The 19,938-nt window shown below is 35.5% G+C and overlaps 4 protein-coding genes across 5 annotated transcripts; 1 reads left to right on the top strand and 3 right to left on the bottom strand.

Moving 5' to 3' along the window:
- Window positions 1-33: 33 nt before the first annotated feature.
- Window positions 34-2,638, top strand: LOC109098354 (3-oxoacyl-[acyl-carrier-protein] reductase FabG-like). Its single transcript, XM_042724766.1, has 8 exons — window positions 34-342; window positions 515-685; window positions 800-978; window positions 1,447-1,540; window positions 1,669-1,738; window positions 2,137-2,173; window positions 2,255-2,318; window positions 2,407-2,638. Exons 1-8 carry the CDS (start codon window positions 319-321, stop codon window positions 2,563-2,565), a joined length of 798 nt encoding a protein of 265 aa, XP_042580700.1. The 5' UTR covers window positions 34-318; the 3' UTR covers window positions 2,566-2,638.
- Window positions 2,639-2,686: 48 nt separating this feature from the next.
- Window positions 2,687-5,307, bottom strand: LOC109098617 (zinc finger and BTB domain-containing protein 26-like). The gene is made up of 2 exons (XM_042724765.1): window positions 5,196-5,307; window positions 2,687-4,864 (listed from the first exon to the last, which is right to left on the bottom strand). The coding sequence occupies exon 2, from the start codon at window positions 4,856-4,858 to the stop codon at window positions 3,620-3,622; it is 1,239 nt and encodes a 412-aa protein (XP_042580699.1). The 5' UTR covers window positions 4,859-4,864; window positions 5,196-5,307; the 3' UTR covers window positions 2,687-3,619.
- A 2,420-nt stretch (window positions 5,308-7,727) lies between these two features.
- Window positions 7,728-13,576, bottom strand: LOC109090791 (keratin, type I cytoskeletal 18-like). 2 transcript variants are annotated; one of them, XM_042724763.1, is made up of 9 exons: window positions 13,427-13,576; window positions 12,785-13,207; window positions 12,577-12,659; window positions 12,299-12,456; window positions 10,791-10,954; window positions 10,548-10,673; window positions 8,929-9,146; window positions 8,776-8,801; window positions 7,728-7,968 (listed from the first exon to the last, which is right to left on the bottom strand). In XM_042724763.1, the coding sequence occupies exons 2-9, from the start codon at window positions 13,178-13,180 to the stop codon at window positions 7,856-7,858; spliced, it is 1,284 nt and encodes a 427-aa protein (XP_042580697.1). In that variant the 5' UTR covers window positions 13,181-13,207; window positions 13,427-13,576; the 3' UTR covers window positions 7,728-7,855. The 2 variants fall into 2 exon arrangements, with proteins under 2 accessions (XP_042580697.1, XP_042580698.1); XM_042724764.1 differs by having other exon boundaries at window positions 12,785-13,204; window positions 13,427-13,571.
- A 3,013-nt stretch (window positions 13,577-16,589) lies between these two features.
- lhx6b (LIM homeobox 6b) lies at window positions 16,590-19,552 on the bottom strand. The gene is made up of 7 exons (XM_042723401.1): window positions 19,547-19,552; window positions 18,226-18,345; window positions 17,882-18,003; window positions 17,372-17,592; window positions 17,122-17,216; window positions 16,871-16,965; window positions 16,590-16,789 (listed from the first exon to the last, which is right to left on the bottom strand). Exons 1-7 carry the CDS (start codon window positions 19,550-19,552, stop codon window positions 16,642-16,644), a joined length of 807 nt encoding a protein of 268 aa, XP_042579335.1. The 3' UTR covers window positions 16,590-16,641.
- Window positions 19,553-19,938: the final 386 nt, after the last annotated feature.

Below are 19,938 nucleotides of genomic sequence, written 5' to 3'. Positions count from 1 at the left end.
TCGTTATGACGCTAGTGACTCGGATATTTGGATAAACTCATTTTTAAGTAAAAGTCCCTTTGACTGAAATCCACAATAGTCTGATAATAAAAATACAGATATACTCTGGCACGAGAAAACTGAACAGCGCAATTCATATTTGACTGACTTCATTTGGAAATAAAGTAATGGTCTGAATACTTGTACTTTATTGTACCTTATTGCGCTTGTACAATATACGTACACAATGACGTAACTAACTCGTTTTCTATTGCACGTGAGCGAAAGGGAAAATAAAAGTTGCGTCACTCAAGAGCTGTGAATATCATATGAATCGAAATGGCAACTCCAGATGCGTTCAAAGTAGGTTGAGTCCACTGATCTATAATAGAGAACTGATTAAATATTGATTATATAGATCAGCGGTTGAGCCCCATTTTGCTGAGTGCACATAAACCTCAGTCGCTTTGATAAACTGGTTGCGTTTGAATTCACACTAAACTTTGACTTTAAACATGATGATTTGGTGTTTCAGGTTGGCTCTTTAAAGGGCAAAGTCACGCTGATCACCGGCGCGAGTTCAGGGATAGGAGCGGGCGCAGCGGTGCTGTTCTCCAGACTGGGCGCCCAGCTGGCGCTTAATGGACGCGATGTGGACAATCTCACCAAAGTCGCCAAAGAGTGCGAAGCTTGTGGGGCAGTTAAAGTAAAACTCACTTGAATCTCTTCAGACTGTTAAATACCGTCTCAATGATGTTAATAGGCTTTAGTGATTCAATCATAAATGCTCATCTCCCTATGGCTCCTGTCCAACGTGTTGCCCTTATTAGTGCCAGGAGACTTAACAGATGAGGACACAGTGAAGAGGACAGTGGAAGAGGTCATTACTCACTTTGGGAAGCTGGATGTCCTCATCAACAGTGCAGGAATCCTCGCCATGGGCAGTATAGAGACAACAGACATGGCCCAGTATGACAAGGTCATGTCTGTCAATGTCAGGTAAATATTATTAAACTTCTGGAATGTGCACTGCATTCAGTAAATCAGGGTTTTTCAAATCATTTAGATGCTGCAGACCCCCAAATATGATCATCCTGCTATGAGGGACTCCCTTCCCACAACATAAAATGTAAAAATGTATGTAGTTTCTTGTTAATTATCTATAAATATGAAATATTATAAATGCGGTTAATATTATAATAGTATATTTTTAAAGTTACATTATTACATTTTTTTACTACTTATTGTAGTACTGAACTGTTAAATGTATTATTTATTTACTCATTTGTCCACTTATTTTATTTTATTTTATTTTTTATTTTTTACACAATTTTACTAAACGTTTTCATGGATGCTATAGCATGCCCTTGCGCCCCGCTGGGTGCAGTAGATAATAATTTTAAGATGTGGGTATTTGACTTTATAAGAACAGGTAAACAACATTTGACACATTTTCTTCCCTTTCAGATCAGTATATCATCTCACTCATCTCTGTGTGCCTCATCTCATCAAAACGAAAGGCTCGATTGTGAATGTGTCCAGTGTGAATGGGCAACGATCAGTGAGTTTGATGAGTTTATACATCAGTACCAAAATGAACCATGAAATCTGTAAATATAAAAGAATTGCTCATTGTGTTATTCTTGTAGGCCCTGATTGATCGTCTTAAACATTTTCTATCCATTATAGTTTCCTGGTGTACTTGCCTACTGCATGTCCAAATCAGCCATCGACCAGTTCACACGCTGTGTTGCCCTTGGTAAGGTATCTCTATAATATTTCTATAGAATCTCTAATGTTATTTACAGGAGACCAGAGCTATTTGTCTTGAGTTAATAGTTTTCTTCTATCAAATGAATGTTGATTTTGTTTCCAAGGGTATTACTATACACATTATATTAATTACAATATTTGCAATTTACCCTATAAAGTGTGACAGCATTCTCTTAGAGCTTAAATGTCAGAAATGATGAAGAGATTTTTAGCTAATGTCATGTCCATTTACAGAAATTGACTTTCAATAATAAACTTGCCCTGACAAATACACCAAAGTACAAAGTGTGACAACTAGCCCCGGTCTCCTCTACTAGTTGATGCAAAGGCTTGGGTATTACTGCTCTACAAACAAGTGTTTTCTCATCTCAATCTTAATTGTAGAGTTGGCATCAAAGCAAGTGCGTGTCAACTCAGTTTGGTAAGTTTCATTCTGTTGTTTTACATTTTATGGGCCAAAGAATTGTTACACTGAGGTCATACAAATGCTTTGTCTTAACAGCCCAGGAGTAATTATTACAGAAGTTCACAAGCGTGCAGGACTTGATGAGGACCAGTATGCTCAGGTGATGAGTTAAGGTCAAATGCTTTATCTAATTTGACTGTAATGCATGCTTCTTAATAACACGTCCTGTATTTTGTGCTTTGCTCCAGTTCCTTGAGAAGTGCAAGGTGACTCATGCTCTCGGCAGACCAGGTGAAGTAGAGGAAGTAGCTCATGCTATCGCCTTCCTGGCATCTGATGCAGCAACATTTATAACAGGGGTCAATCTTCCAGTGGACGGAGGTCGACATGCTATGTGTCCACGGTAATGCTTTACCGCCATGATACAGCTCTGTCATAGTTGTGTGTCATAAAAGCAAAGAAATAAACAAAATTGGAATCGATCTGAATGTTGAAATCCTTAATGTATTAGCATGTTGATTTGATGTGATCTTTTATTTTTTCATAGCATAATGAACATTAACAGAAAGAAGTGCACATTTCATGCAGTATCTGCAATTATTTATTAGTGAGTCAGCAATGTTCTCCGAATTCTGGCATGTTCACACAGATGGAAACGTGGAAACATTTATTACAGACCAAGAGTTGTGCAATAGTGTTCAAATACAGCTGTCTTCAAGTGAGGAAGTTATACATTAGCATTCAAAACTGAAATATGGTCTGATCAGATATACTTTAAAAATATATTTGAATCTTTACAAAAGATATGACAGCCAAATGATCCCACAGCAGCATTCAAAATCAACTTAATACATCTCCCTTGACCTGCAATATGAAAAAAAGAAAATGACATTAAACCTGACTTTGACTGTACATGTATTTATCAATCAGCGGACACTTCATTTAGTTCTTGTAATTTAGTGTATTAATTTACAGCAGTGGTTCTCAACCTTTTTTAGTTCAATCCACGCTTGTCAAGAATTTATGTACCTATAAATTATGTACCTGTGGTACCTATTCTTAAAAAATAAATAAACTTAAAAACATAACGAGTTTGTTTCATGATGTGGTGTCCACACCAGCGTCTAATAATTCTCTGTTTATTATAAACACGTGCTGCAGTTCTGTCATCGATTGCTTTAAATGCTCTTGCTCTTTAAAACTGATTCCGACAATATTGTTCCAGTGTGCTACAGAGGTGTGGACTTATTTATTGTTGACATTTAGAATGAAGTTTGAAACTATTACTTTTATCATTATTGTTATAATTATCGTCCTTGCGGTGAACGGGCCTTTACTGGGGCCCCCTAGTGGACCCTGACCTCCTGGCGGAGAACCACTTTTATACAGAATTGTGTCTTCAAGACAAATTGTGTCTACGTCATGTATATTAATAGAATTTATTTAGACGTTAACATGAATTTATAGTCCTTCAATCAAACTGCCTTCATTGGCATTATCAAAACTGTTTTTTCCATGGATCTGCTTCAGGTGTTTACGGAGAACTGGTTTATGTGCAAACACCATGTCGCAGTAATTACAACGGTGTGGTTTGTCCCCACTGTGAAGGTTCAGGTGGTCTAGCAGCGAACACTTCTGAGTAAAAGTCTTTCCACATATCTTACACTGGAAGGGTTTGATGCCAGCGTGGACACGCATGTGCCGGTGTAAGTTTCCTTTCTGGGTAAATGTTTTTCCACACATGAGGCACATAAACAGCTTGTGCATCTTCAGATGGTTGGCGTAGTTCTCCAGCTGACGGAACACGCGAGCACATTTAGGGCACTGGTGGTACCACTGCATACCCTTATCGACATTTCTTGAGCATCCCCAAAGATTCCCTTTCCCGGAGCCGCTGGGTCCAGGTGGGGACAGGGAATATTCAGCTGTGGGGTTGATGGCGATTTCTGCATGTCGGGTTTCCACTGTGGAGTTTATCAGGGAGTGTTGTGGCTCCGGTGAGCGCAGTGTTGGCGAGCGACTTGAGCGACTCTGAAAGTTATCAGGCATTCGCTCATCTATTGACTCTACCTTAACGATACTAATGGGACTTTCCTCTCCTCTGCTGTTGCTCTGAGAGTTTCTAAACACAGGTGGAGACTTGGGCTGTATGATCACATCATCATCATCATCATCATCATCATCAAAGTCATCTTCTCCATCATTGTCCACCTCATCCTCTTCATCACATACTGTCTCCACAGCTGGTTGGCCACGCTGTGCGTTGAAGTCCGATGGCTGTCGGGATGATGCACGCTCGTCTTTGACCTCATGTGGTTTTATGAATTTATTTAGAGCTTCGGTGCACTGCTCTACAATGTGACTCATCTGGAGGAAACTAGCAACTGTTAAATAGTGCACTAATTCCAGCTCTGGAAACTCCAGTGTCCCGGTGTAGCAGGACAGAAGAAGCTTCTGTCCAACTTCTGCATCCTGCTGTGTAGATATCTGTACTTCATGTGAGTCCTGAAGGACAAACTGGTCTCTAAGGAAAGGGGAGCCAGCGGCAAACACCACTTTGTGTCCAGGCACTTCCAAGTCATTGATGCGGACCACAACATCACAGAAACGTCTGTCTCGACGAAGAACATCCATCTTTTGAAGCATGGAGTCCCCGAATGTGGGAAAGTTGAACTGCAGTATCACCCCGTCCTGAGCCATGGTGCACTATTAAATACACACAACATAACAGATTTAAACTTAGTATAACCATGTAATATATGCTTATCTGTAGGTGTCTAGTTTACAAACGCACGTGTTTAGCTAAACGATTTAAAAGGCACATAATTTTAATGATATTTAGATGTAGATGCTGGTCTATATTTACTGATAGAACAAATGTTTTAAGTGTGCACGATGGTGTTAGTGTGGTTAGTACAGGCCTGGAAACTGTACAGAGCTAAACCAAAAACACTGGATGGACGACTGTAAAGAATGGAGAAAAAGACATCGTCACAGGAATGAGGTGAATATAAGTGTTTATTTAAAATATGAGTACCTGCAGCAATTTGCTTTATTTTCTGTCTGGGTGTTTTGTTGTCCTGGGATGAGCACACAGCGCCTGTGTGTTTAGCGTGTGGCTTGAGACGGAAAAGGATGTGCCGACTTTCCTGATTGGTCGGCGAAATTTAAAGGGGCAGGACACAAATACAGGTGGCTAATTGTGAAAACCCGTCTCGTCCGTATAAAGTCTGTTCTAACGGCAGAAAGAAAGATTTATACACAATAGTTAGACCGTACAATAAAAAAGGTCATCCAGCATATAGTTTTTTTTTTTTCATTTAATTTTGCAATAGTACATTTTATTGTTGTTAGTAGTAGTATGATTTTAATTTTAATTTATAGTTTTAATGTTCCAGTACAGTTAACTCATCCATTAATTTTTTATTAATTAATTTACTTTTATTTATTTATTTATTTATTTATTTATTTATTTATTTTTGTGGAAACCACTTGAATATTTTACACTGAAATTGAAATGTACTATTGCTTTAGTAGTACTAGTATTTGTTGTTATTGTAGTATTTCTAGATCTTTAGAGAAAGCGTTCAAGGTTTATATTACTTATGACAGTTCACTTTTCCATTCATGCTGTCTTTGTGGAAACCACTTGTATATTACAATAGTAAAATAGTATATTACAATAATTATTATTATTATTGTTGTTGTTGTAAGAATTTGTAATATTCCAAAATAAATGAATAAAAATAAAAACCCTTCATGAATGGAAATGTTGACTGTCGCAAGTGATATGAATCATCCCTGAAAGCCATAATTGCACTCCAGATAATAATAACATTAATAATAATAATAATTGTACAGTTGTAATTTGTGTAATATATACGTGTGTGTGTGTGTGTGTGTGTGTGTGTGTGTGTGTGTGTGTGTTTGTGTGTGTGTGTGTGTGTGTGTGTGTGTGACTTATTTACAATACTAAATACACAAAAAAAGATAAAGATGTAAAGTCAACGTCCACGTTTCTATTAATCCTGTTTTTTTTTTTGTGAAACTCACGTCACGTGAATATGAAAAAAGTACATGATGATGAAAAAGATGATGCTCGTAAACAAAACCACTCTGCGTACGTCGTGCCACAAGGAGGCAGTGTTGTACAAAGGAAGCGAATACTGCGATTTTATTTTTAAGTTATATTGATAATTGTCTGTTGGGTAAATTACACATTTACAGTGCAGCAGTATTTGAGATTGCTGTTATGGGGCTTTTGACATGTAAAAACAAATAGTTTTAAGATATTTGTTATGTATGTTAGACATTATACATTACATACACTACAGTGCAGCAGTATTTTATTATATAGTATTTGCCAAAGGCAGTGGTAGACATCATATCACTTTTGTTGTCAGTAATATAGCCCAATAGGCAGCAGCTTGAAATGGCATTTGTTACAATAATGCTTGTGGTTCACAAACAATGGTAAAATCAACTTATGTTTCATAAGTCACTTATTATGGATAACAGAAACCAAACAAGAGTCTGTGGCCAGTCAGTCTAAAGTTTATTCTTCATTGTATGTATCAGTATGTTTACTCATCTGCGCAATGGTTTAGATGAGATGGTTTACACACAGAGTGCTAAAGCTGAGTTGGGACTCTAAGCATTTCACACACTTTTATTTGTCAGATGTGCACTCCACATCCATAATCATCAAAAAGACAATGACAAAAAGAAATGTGAATTATGAATGCCCCATATTGAAAACTGCATAACTGAATGTGGTTTTTGGAGCTCTCATCCAAACATAAGTGTCACATTTTCATTATATGAGCTAATTGTCTACAGATATAGTTAGTAGATCAAATTTTACATTTTAAAATGATGAATTCAGACATTTCATTCAGTATTCTGGATGTAGTATAGTTTCATTCAGCACTGAGAATGAAAAATAAATTCTGGATTTTCAATAGATATATAAATCTGACATGTGTAAGATTCCTAGAATTTACTGAAAGTCTGTTTAAGTGCTTGAATAGTTTTATACCTGGCAATAATTGTGGAATTCATCAGAGCAAGCCAAAGTAAATGCTCTTGTTTACAAGGACCGTGATGGGCTGGGACTGTAGTAGCTGTTTCACCCAGAAAGCCTCACAAAAGCAAGACATCTGACACTACAGAGGTTTGGTCAGTGAGGCTGTCTTGATTTCATCCTTTGGCTTGGTTTCTCACACTGTGACCAGACAGGTTCAAATCCCCATCCACAGCTACATATCATTTTTCTACCACCGTCCCTAAAACTAGCAGGCCTACTTTATTCAGGAAATCAGCTAGTATCATATGTATTTAGTTTCACTGTGTGACTTTCGGTCTGGGCTACTCTTAAATGGCCCACTCTATTGCGACTCGCCTTACAGAATCAGACCTAAAGTGCATGAATGAAGAAGAAATATTATCAGAGAAAAGAAATGCAAGACATTCAAATAATTATGAGAGAATGTGAAGATGTAAAGTCTTATAGTCCTATATGATGAAAAAGAGGTTGTAGAAAAAAAAACCAAGACCGCTGACACATCACTACTTTGTAATAGCTGACATGTTTATTAAATTTTTGTTGAAATGATGAACAGATCTCTGAGAATAGTCTTGTGATAAGTGTACCCATTGATAAAGCACAAGAATATAGGTGTCACTTGTGAGCCTGAATCACTTTCGTTCTTCAATCTGTTCAACTTCACTGGATTCATCCACCACCTTTCCATTTACCATGGTCTGGGTGACCACCTTTACAATCTTCCTGGTTCTCACTTCAGGTTCTTCTACAAAAGGCAGAAAGAAAATGCTATGAGCATTTGAATTCTCATACATAGAGAATTTATGCAAGTCCAGTGTTTTAAGTTTACTATTATGCTACTGCAGGGGCTCAAAAGCTCTTTTTAGGAGATCACCAAACTATAACTAATTTATTGTGCCGAGTTACACTTCAAATACTTGTTGACAACTACAATTTAAATCAACTTAATGACACTGTTGTAGGGCTAGTTGTAGCTCTTTTTAATCCAGTGAACATTTCTCAGGTGGCTTTATTTTTAAAAATAGTGCAAACCTTAAAACATTTTAAACATTTCCACCATTACCACCCAGGAAAAATACATTGAGTTCAGATTAGCAGAGAGCTTAGTCACTATGGAAACCAACCATAAAACAGAGTGTCAGCAATTTTAAATAATTCTATATATACTGTATATATATTTACAAAACTGTAAATATGTAATATACAATATATCAAACCATTGTTTTGGTCAACGAAAGTTATTAGTAAAAGTTCAATATTGTATTAAAACATATAAAACATGGAAAATCTTGCCTCAGCTGGTGTTATTGTGTTTGCTTATTTAAAAATTATATTTTGGTTTTGGTTTTATCATAGCTTCAATAACAAAATATTCCAGTTTGTACTGATGTTTGAAAGCAAAATACAAAAACACTGCTCAAGCATTTTATTCAGATAAACCCCATTCTTCCATATTAGTATCATCATTATACAGTATTTGTATATTTTAAAAAAAAAATGAATACATCTTTAGTTTTATAGTCTTAGAACTATCCATTCAGAACAGACTTACTTTTAGGAGAGGGTGTCTCTTTTATCCTGAAAAACATATATATACATATATATATCAGAGACGATTCCTTCAGCATTATCTGGGTATACTTGAGGTACTGTGTCAAAAGAAAACCGCATATTTCAGCTTTGAGAAACCTCTCTATGTTCTTACACTTCCTCTCCATCCAGCAGCCTTCGGTAGGTGGCGATCTCCAGCTCCAGATTCTGTTTGATACGCAGTAACTGCTCGTAATCGGTCTTGATTCGTTGCATGTCCAGGCGCAACTGCGAGAGTTCATCCTCCATCTGTGTGAGCGAGCCCTGAAGATGCTCGATCTCATAAGTGTACTTCTGATTTGTCTCTCCAAGGTTCCCCTCCAGAACACCAACCTGAGGCGAGCCATAACATTTTCAATGAGTTAAAAATACAAAGCTCGAAATACAGACTGGAGTTTGATTAGTTTAAACCCATTATTAGAGATGAGCGCCATCAAGAATGAACTTCCTTGTATAATGTCTGATCTATAACCAGTATGTGTGAACTACTAGCTTAACAACCTGCTGAAAGATCTTCATCACCTGTCCAGGCCATGAGGACGCAACGTGTTTTTAGACTGTCATCACATGTATTACAGAGTGATTTTTTTTATATGGTAAACATATATGGTTGTTGTTTGCATGGGGATGAACAGCAGACGGAGGGGACTGTGGTTTCCTGTGCTGAAGAGGTAACCTTGACATGTTCTCTGGATATTTGTTGACAAACTATGAGCTAAATTAAAGTCCAAAAAAGGTCAAAAGTAAAACACTGCAAGAATATGATGCCTCACACAGCTCACTGACATATTCATTGACCTTGAATGTTTATCCAAACAGATTTACAGATGAGTAATATAGCATAAGCAATTAATTGTAAGAAGGTTGGGAAGATGTGTTTTTTCCATTCCCTCTTGACTTCAAGCAATTCAGTCTTGCCCACTCTACAGGAAATTTGGAAAAGAACTAGCAATTAGTAAGGAATTTGTCTGTTATCTTGTATATAAACATTTGATATTACTAATGCATAAAGACTTTTGTAAAGTGTTAATCTCAGATACAGATACACTGTTTAATAATTAATTAATTAAAGCCTAATAATTAATTAAAGCCTAATAATTAATAATAAATGACACTTTTCCAGATAATATTTTAATGATTTGGTTTATCAATTATTAAGTCAAGTCAATTATTTTATTTATTCAACATGAATATCATCAACAAAAAATATTTACTGTCAATAAAAAATAAACAATAAAATATGAACATGAGGGTCATTATATTTGGGGCTCCTTGGCATCATGACGTTTTCAAATCCCCTGTCATACTTCATGAACATACACTGAAAATAGAGTAGAATTTCAACATGTATGCTGAGTTTTGAAGATTTTTAAAGATTTGTCCTTTTGATAACATTTGCTTATTTTACTTAATCTGTTCTGATGCAGTGGAAATATTTTTTTATTATTATTAAAAAGTATACTTTACAGCATCTTCATGACCATCTAAACAACTGGAAAAGTTCAGGAAAACAAAGAAAAGAAAGAAATTGGGAGACTTTCCTGGAACTTATGGGATGCAACAATCCACAATGTTCCATTGTTCTGAAGCATGCACTTGCATCTATATTAACTGGTTACTTCAGTTACTACTTGATTTGTCTCAACAGGAGTAAAAGTCATGCTTTTACCAACTGTAGTGGACATTTCACAGACAAACTGCAGCAATTTTAGAATAAACGTTCATTCACGTCACCTGTTTGCGCAGACTGTCCAGCTCCACCTCTAACGCCTGCAGGAAGCGGCGTCTTTCATTGAGTTCACTCTGAGCACATCGCAGAGCCTCGTTACTCTCCTTCACCTCCGACTGCACGGTTTCCAGCTGTCACATATACACACAGAACATATATTCATTTAAACACACCTGTGTTTGCAGTGAAGTCATCAGTCTATAAATAGCTGATTGAGGTGTGGAGTCTATGTTGGATCGTACACTGACCTTCTTCAGATACCACATCTCAGCATCCTCTTTATTCTTGCGTGCGATGCTCTCGTACTGCACCCTTAGCTCTGCCATGATTGCTCCGAGGTCTGGGCCCTGGGCTGCGTCCACCTCCACGTTCACTTGTTCGTTGGCTAGACGGGCCTTCAGTGTGTTCTTCTCTCATGGAGACAGACGAGACATTTACAATCTCACCAAAGATTATTTGCACATTTAAGCACTTAAAATGTGTGAATTGCATTAGATCACAAAATATCAAATGATACAAATTTTCTTAGAAATATAGCCAATTATAACATTTTCATAACATTTTCAGACTTATGGAAAGAAAAATCCAAAATAAACTTTTTAGTGTTTATTTTATTGCACTTTATGTATTTGTGTCTGTTGATTTCAATTACAATATACATCTTCAAAAGCCATTTTCTCAAAATTAGTTTTTTTTTTCTCTTGCACTGAACCTGAAATGTAGACTTTAATACCAATACTTTAATATTTTGACTTTAAAATTTACAGGGTTTTTTTCTTATCTATATTCTAACAGCTTTTACAGTGGGGTTGTTCATACATGATTTGCCTGTTTTTATACATTTTATTCCTAAAAACAAAATTATGATTATGATTTTCTGGCTGTTGACAGTATTTTCCCATTTATATTATTTATTTATTTTGATGATGAAAAATATATTTAATTTAATTAGATCATGTCTCATTTGCATATTTAAACATAACCTTTCGGAAACCTTGTAATACAAAATTCTTAATGTACTCAATCAACTGGGGAAGTACAATGATATCTTCATTGTTTTACTCTATTCACTTGTGTCTTGTTTTAAAAATGAAAGCAATAATGCAATGACTCCATATATTTTTGATCATTTTTGTACAATTATCTATTTGTGCTTTTAACATTCTGCAGATGCTTATTGTTAAGTGATGAATTTGTTTAGGGTTAAATGCTACATTTGAGTGGAGCCACACCTGTCTGACCAAACACTTCTTCACCTACTCCATACGTATGTTTGTAGACCTGGGTCTGTGTGTGTTAATGTGTGTGCTTTACACACTGATTACTCTATATATCAATGTAAAGAAAAGGGTGTTCTTTCTATATGCAGGACTAAAAATCTTGATGTATATCTAAATGGCTACAGTGAGAAATAAGGCATGGTCTTGCTCAAAATATATCTATGTAATAGTATAATCTGACTAAAATTATTTTCACTATATGTTTATCTGCTTATTACATTTTTTATATTGTTGTAAGTGGTTAGGTTTAGAGTAGGGTGGGGTTATGAGCTCAAAACCTGTGCATGTAATTACTGTTTTTAGTTGCTGTAAATATTTCCATATTGTGCATTACTTTCAGCATATAATTATGCAAAAATGTATGTGCAAACTTTACCTATGAATATTAATTGCATCAAGATGAATACTGACTATTATTTTCTAATAATTTAAGATTCATAATATTAATGTTATGTTTTTGTTTCAGTCGTGTTTAACCTCATCATGGTTCTTCTTGAGGAAATAGAGCTCCTCTTTCAGACTGTCCAGGTCTCCTCGAAGGGTTGCGATGATCTGATCATGATCGGATTTTGCTCGTCTCAGAGCATGACAGTCTCTCTCAACTGACTGGCAAAGAGTAGCTTCTGCCTCCCATCTGTTTAGCACCAAATAATAGAATAAACCAATAAAACCTAGATATTAGTACAAAAATAATATATTTCATGATGGATCTTTCTCTGGGATTATAGGAAGGAACAAAAAGAGCAAAACTCACTTGACCCTAAAGTCATCTGCTGCAAGCTTGGCATTGTCAATCTCCAGCATTATACGAGCATTCTCCAACGTCTTTTTTCTCACCTAAAGAGCAGAAGTGTGATGCTGACTAATTAAGGATCTCATGCAAGAACATCATTGAACATTATTTCTGCTTTCTTGTCTAGGAAACAACTAAAACCAAAATAAACAGAGCTAGATCATCAAACCTCTTGTCCAATGGCATGCGCTTGAGCCATCAGTCCCTCGATGTCGTGACCCTTGGGTGCTCGCTCCTTCATCAACTCTTTAATCTTCAGCTCCAGGTCAGCATTGGACTTCTCCAGAGAACGCACCTTTTCCAGATAGCTGGCGAGTCGGTCGTTTAGACCTTGCATGGTCTCCTTCCCACTGGCACCAACTCCTAGACCATTCAGCGAGAGGTTGCTTAGGATGTTTAAGCCATTTCCCAGAGAGGTGGAACGAGATAGGGACAGAGTACTGGCTGAGGAGAGGGACACTGGGACTTTAGAGCGTCCCCGAAACCCACTGTCACGCATAGACATGCTGGAGAAAGACGGCTGCCGTCCCAGAGAGAGGTTGTGCACAGAGAAGCTGGAGGTCATGGTGTTTGCTGAACTGTATGTGTACTGCTGGTAAACAAATATTCATTTGCAGACAGATATTTTATATTTACTATTTAATATTACACTACAGTGAAATAACCTAAATTCACTGAATATAGCATACTGTTACCAAATATGAAAATGCTGCATTTTAATGAGAAAACCATTTTTTGACTTGGTGCAGCAAAGAATTGTAATTTAGTTTCAAACCACAAAGAATTTGTGAATAAGAAATGTAAGACTTACAAGGATTGTGTCCAAATGCAGCACCTGAGTGTGGTTTTGTCCGGAGAAAAACTGATGGCTTTTATTTGATCTTGTTCAGGGGAGTCAGAGTATTTATGCTTGGACTCCTCCTGAAGAGCTGTTGACTATGGAAGTCTATTGCAGCCAATCACATCCCCCCACAGGTGAAAGGATATTTCCTGACTAAAACACAATGACATTTTCCCAAGGCACTATCCACAGATTACATTGCACATTTGTTTTTTGAAAACTTTCAGTAACAAATTATGTGATGCTTGACTTTAATTTCATGAAACATTTGCTCAAAGACATAATAAGACTTTAGGAAGGTGATACAATGAAATTCAAGATCGTCCATTGTTATTCTGACCCAAAATATTGTCTTTTATATTCCACATAAGAAAGGTTTGAAACAACATGACGGTGAGTAAATGACATAATTGTCTTTTTTGGGTGAACAATCTCTTTAAGATAAATAACTGTACTAACAATTACAAATTATAATAGAAGTGACTTCATATCCACTATGGGACAGGGTGTACTGTAATAAACATAACCCCTTTTTTTCTGAATCTGGTGTAACCTGATTTGCTTTAGAGAAGGGGAACAGTCCATTTCTGTACACTGACACTATTCAGTGAGGGTACAATGACCTGTAACATTAGAACCGTGCTTCACACGGAGACGGTCCTCCAAAGCCTCACTAGCCAGGAAGAGGCTCAAACAATGAAGAGACTGAGAGAGAACAGAAAGGCTAAACCTATGAGAAATGTTTCTATTTGGGGAGGAAGTTGACCTAATCACCTACATTAGTTAACACATGCTTTGATTGAAAATCTGAATGAATCCTTGAATTGAATTAATGTGTTTCCCCTTGGTTTTCATGATGCTTGTAGGTTTAATGACTTCATACCTTTGCCATATTTTTTTTTTTATTTTTTTTTTTTTTACATTATACCTTGGGGTGTATGCAAATACCAGTACAGTATATAATAAACTTAATGCACAAGATGCATATGTTTGATGTAAACCATGGTACTAGTCGATTGCCACATCCATGAACCATTAAAGAAATCAAAGTACCACCATGACTCCTTCATATAACATACTAAATAAAGGCGACCCCTCCATCAGAAATAACACTTACTATTGTAATCTGAGTCAGCACCATCATGTGGGCACAACTGAAGTTGCATGCTGATGTTGTGCCAACCATGTGCATAAAACAAACTTCTACGTTTGGGACAAAATATTATTGAAGATGTTAATAGTTTTATTCAGGATGGATGCATTAAAGTTGATCAATGTTTTGAAGACATTTGTAATGTTACAAAGATTTCCATTTTAAATCAATGCTGTTCTTTTGAACTTTTTATTTATCAAAGGATCCTGAATTTTTTTTTTTTTCATATCACAGTTTCCATAATAATACTAAGCAGTACTAAACTGTTTTCAACATTAATAATAAGATAAAAAAAATGCTTATTGAGCGGCAAATCAGCATATTAGTATGATTTCTGAAGGATAATGTGACACTGAAGACTGTGTAATGGCTGCTGAAAATTTAGCTTTGACATCACAGGAATGCAGTTTAAAAATATATTAAAAATAGAAACGGTTATCTTAAATTGTAATAATAATTCACAATATTTCTCTTTTACTGTATTTTAATCGCATAAGTGCTGTGCTGAGCTTAACAAGAAAATATCTTACTGACCACAAACATTTGAATGGTATTGTGTGAGAAAAGTAATATTGTAAGCTTCAAGAGTCCAACTTGGTCAGTATAATATTCTGTATGTGCAGTGCAGTGCAGGAAAGAAAAGACCCATAAATGACTAGGAAGGACAAGCCATTTTAGATTGTGTTTGGCCATTGTGATTTATTGTAAAGCTTAAATGTGTCCAAATCAATACACCACTTTGAGATTATTTCAAGAAATGGTGACAGCACAGTGAATCAATGCATCATGCAGTATTCAATGTCTGTTACTGCTTGTTGAATTGCTCACTGAATGAATAGCTTAATGGTCATTATTTGATTGGACATTTGATAAAGCGTGGTTGCCATTAAACACACACAGACAAAATTGAAGACCTTCAGCTTCCATTAGAATTATTACATACCAATGAACACGAGTGAATAAGGGACCCTGATGGCTGGATTATATTGGATCATTAGATGAACTGACAGATAATTGACAATCATTGCTTGAGTGCAAGAAAACAAATATCATTAGGCTGTCAGAAAACTGTCACAATTTTAAGCACTCAGACGAGAAATAAAGATGTCAAGCCTGGCATTCTTTTTTGCGGCAAGTGATTACACAAGATGAAAAGGACACACTCGGCAACATGACAATTGGAAAAGCTTAAATCCACTCAAGTAACAGTGTATAAAAGTTAATTTTATCCATCTCACTTGTTTTGAGCAACTTTCAGCATCAAATTGGCACCAGACATACTAAAGACTATTAAAGATGTTAAATACAGATGTGTTCATTATTATTAAACAGACACCCTTTTCACAATGTACTAATTTCCAGTCAGTCATATGATACCTTTCAAAATCCTTTCCACCCCATATAAATAATAAATAAATATAGTAATAAACAAATACAGAACCATCTAAGCAGAACTGATGTTTATTGTAGATACAAGTTTTCTGACTTTTTAAATGTGGTATTAAACTACGGTTCAAAAAATTAGGGTATGCAAGATTTTTACTACTGTAAGGCTGCATCTACTGTATAATATCAAAAAATACAGTAAAAACAGTAATATTGCAAAATATGATCACACGATCCTTCAGAAATCATTTGAAACATTGTATTATCTAATATTGTTAATATTATTATCAATATTAGTTGTGCTACTTAATATTTTTATGGAATTTATGATACATTTCTTCAAGACTCTATGAAGAATCAAAAAGTTATTTAAAATAGAGTTATTTTTTTTTGTTAAATATGTTTTTCAAAATAACAGCTTTTATTAGACTTTAGTCAGGGTTTTTTTCCTTGCTGAAAGTAATCATTTTTTTTTTTTTTAATTACCCAAAAAAAAAAAAAAAAAACTATATATATATATATATATATATATATATATATATATATATATATACACATATATTGTTCAAAAGTTTGGGTAATTTTGGGGGTAAAGTCTTGTACTTTTTTTTTTCTTCTGAGAGAGATGCTGAAATAGTGGGCAGTCTCAGTGAGTCTCAGGTCTACCTGAGGGCAAGAAGTACCGGTTATCTGACAGAAAGGGCATTGCAAAGGTCTGGTATCTGTCCTGTGGAGGAACGCTATCATGAAGTGGGTTCCTCTTCTGTCTGGCTCTACAGTTCTGGAACCAAACTACAAGAATTCTAGTGGTTACAATTAAATTCTAAAATCCAATGAGTCACTGTATAAACTTTAGCCTATAAACATTCTTTACCTGTATGACTCTTCTGCTCAGTCCAGTCATGTCTGCCAGCCTCTGCAGTGTCTGTGCATCAGGGTTCTTGTCTTGAATAAAGTGGGTTTGCATAATCTATGTAAATCAAATACACATGCAAGCCCATTCCAATATGTAAGGATTCACGAGTAGCAATGATTTGTCTGTGTTTTAGATCATAATCATACAGAAGCGCATGCATAGTTACAGTCCCCTTTTATCACAGGTGGAGAAGAGACATTTTAAGTGTACCTGTAGCTGCTCCGAGGTGAAAGATGTACGAGGTCTTTTTGGTGGTTTTGGGAGGTATTGTATGGGTAAATCTCCATCCAAATGTATTATATTTCCTGTTATGATACAAATGGCCTTTCATTTTTAAGTGTCCCTCATATTAGTGCATTAATGAGAGATGGTTGTTACTAGTTAACATGTAGAATACTATTTTAATGTCCTAAAACAATCAAAAGATTGTTATACATATCCAAGAAAGATTCGAAATTACCTTTATCTGACATGTGCTGCAGATTTTGCAGCATTATGTCGTAGTGAAGGCGACAGAGAATCTGGTTCTCCATCAAGCCGAATTCCTCTCCTGTAGAAAGCTGCCTTTTGCAGAAGAAGCAAGCGAAGCAGGCAAGATGATATATGTCATTTCCTGCCCTCCGAACCCAGTGATTTGCACTGACTTGAAGGCCACATCGAGTGCATTTTATGCCAAAAGTACTGAAAAAAGTAACATAAATCACTTAAATATTATTTTCTTGCTGGTAACAAACTTTTCACCATTTTAAAATCACGACATTTGTCAGAACAATGTTGTGTTTCTCTTTAACCTAAACTATTTATATTATGATTTTTTGAGAGTTTCATCTAAATTTTCTTTTGTAATTTCCTCAAAGATTGCAGGTTGTAACTTTCATTTAAAAAAAAGAAGAAAGAAATAAAGAAAGAAAATATCCCTGTACACGATAGCCATATTATGAAAATCTTCAGAAATGCAAGAACATTTTACCTGTTATAGTCCGTTCTACAGAAAATCTCTTTATTTCTGATGAAGCAGCTGTTATGTTGACTCAAGGACACGGCGCACACCGAGCACTGAAAACATTTCAGATGCCACGTTAATCCATTCACCTGCGTGACGAAATAACGTTAAATATCATCTTTTCTCATGTTTTTAACCGTCATATTCATTCGTTATTATAGCAGTATTGCATGTGTTAAATCAAATTATCACTGTTCTTTAGGTTTCTTTCTCCGTCATTGTGAAGTAGGCTTGTATGTAAGTTACTGATAGAATGTAAAAGTTAAACATGTATAAGGGCTAATAATAACCTTATACTATAGCCTCAGCACCTTTAGCACTTGTCGGTCCACTATTTCCGTCGCGCAGCGCGCACATATGAACAAAGATGACAGCGATGAACACCTTGATCTTTTCTCCCTCAAACTCCGACAGTGACGGGTCGAGGATGACTTTGGAAAAATATATTTAGATTAAGTTACATTAATTTCGTGATAAATTAGGCTATATTTTATCTGGTTTGGAGATCAAATGGCTTAAAATTAAAATAAAAAATAAAAAAACTTAATCATGGTTTTACTACTAAAACAAAAACTACAAAACCATGGTAACTACAAATTAACCATTTTGCTACACTAACCATAGTAAAACTAAAACAGTGGTTATACAAATAGTAGATAATAACTAGCCTACGCCAAAAAAAAAAAAAAAAAAAAAAAAAAAAAAACATTAATTTAAGGCTGCTTACCATTTCTGTGCGACACTTGACCAAAGAGTATAGAAGCCCGGAATTTAAAACCGTGTGACCAAACGCCACCAGTTAGGCTAACATCGGTGCTGAATACGGAGACTTTGCTACACTTATATAAAACCAGGTCCAATTATGACAGATTTATCGATTACACTCTTAACCTCTAAGCGCCCTTCAGAACTGTTATCATGTGCCATATAATGAGAGTACAGAGAAGGTCCATATAATTATGATGACTTGAAATGTTCAGACTAGAGACAGAGTGTCAAATTTTAGCTGTCAGTCAAAGGCCATAAGGCAATCAATGCAGGCAGATTTTGCACCAGATTAAAATAGTGAAAAGATTATCCATTCGTTTTTTTTCCCCGCTTATATTGTATAATTTAAATGCACCCATGAGCATTAGTTGCTAAGTATAGACTTTATAGCTACTTAAAATGTTACATTAAAAACAAGCAAACGCATGTTATATTAGGAACAGAGGAATGTGCAATCTGATAGACAGAGTAAAATAGCCTATCTATCTATCTATCTATCTATCTATCTATCTATCTATCTATCTATCTATCTATCTATCTATCTATCTATCTATCTATCTATCTATCTATCTATCTATCTATCTATCTATCTATCTATCTGTCTGTCTGTCTGTCTGTCTGTCTGTCTGTCTGTCTATCTATTTTATTTTTTTATTTATTTATTTATTTATCTTTTTTCCTTCTTTATGTTTATTTATTTACCCCATATATTGTATCCATTATTTTTGCATTGATTGGGTGTGTGATAATGACATGGCATGATTTTTACACTGGCATTGAAGAAAAAGCCGGAATTCTGAATTTATATTGGAACTATATAAAAGAGTAAAGATATTCATGAAGTGCATCCTGGGAAGCACTTACCTTCATTATTATTTAAGCTTAAGTCATTACATTAAAAAAAAAAAAAAGAAAAAAAAAAAAAAAAAAAATTAATACTGGAGACATTCTGTAGTCACTTAACTACTAAAGGTCCTTCCTAAATGGCAATGAATTAATTATGCAACAGAGGAAATAGTAGTGGTGCCAGAAAGGTGTTTACATATAGTTTCCTGTTGATCAGACCAGAGTCAGTTATTCCTAAACACGCATAGGGCTGCTCTAAAATTATTATTGTAAACATGTCAAGAATTCAACATCCTGTTAGTCCTTGTTGTGGTCCTGCATAAATAATGTTCAAGTTGACAGCGTCAGATTTGATGGATTTTCAGAGGAACTGAGTGATTTTCAACAATTACATTATGAAGGTACGTCTC

Source organism: Cyprinus carpio, chromosome B5 (assembly GCF_018340385.1).
Source record: "Cyprinus carpio isolate SPL01 chromosome B5, ASM1834038v1, whole genome shotgun sequence".
Taxonomy (NCBI): Eukaryota; Metazoa; Chordata; class Actinopteri; order Cypriniformes; family Cyprinidae; genus Cyprinus; species Cyprinus carpio.
Note: the sequence above shows the minus strand (reverse complement) of the source record. Positions and strands in the feature narration are given on the sequence as shown.

Bases quoted from the DNA above. Each gene is read 5' to 3' on its own strand.
- LOC109098354 (XM_042724766.1), top strand. From the start codon at position 319: ATGGCAACTCCAGATGCGTTCAAA. The intron at 343-514 runs GTAGGTTGAGTC...TTGGTGTTTCAG, and splicing joins CAACTCCAGATGCGTTCAAA to GTTGGCTCTTTAAAGGGCAA. The intron at 2,174-2,254 runs GTAAGTTTCATT...TTGTCTTAACAG, and splicing joins GTGCGTGTCAACTCAGTTTG to CCCAGGAGTAATTATTACAG.
- LOC109098617 (XM_042724765.1), bottom strand. From the start codon at position 4,858: ATGGCTCAGGACGGGGTGATACTGCAGTTCAACTTTCCCACATTCGGG.
- LOC109090791 (XM_042724763.1), bottom strand. From the start codon at position 13,180: ATGACCTCCAGCTTCTCTGTGCACAACCTCTCTCTGGGACGGCAGCCG. The intron at 12,660-12,784 runs GTTTGATGATCT...TCTGCTCTTTAG, and splicing joins CGCATGCCATTGGACAAGAG to GTGAGAAAAAAGACGTTGGA. The intron at 10,955-12,298 runs TTAAACACGACT...TGTCTCCATGAG, and splicing joins CAAGAAGAACCATGATGAGG to AGAAGAACACACTGAAGGCC.
- lhx6b (XM_042723401.1), bottom strand. The intron at 17,593-17,881 runs GTAAAATGTTCT...TACTTTTTTCAG, and splicing joins TGTAGAACGGACTATAACAG to TACTTTTGGCATAAAATGCA. The intron at 17,217-17,371 runs GTAATTTCGAAT...GTATCATAACAG, and splicing joins GCAGCACATGTCAGATAAAG to GAAATATAATACATTTGGAT.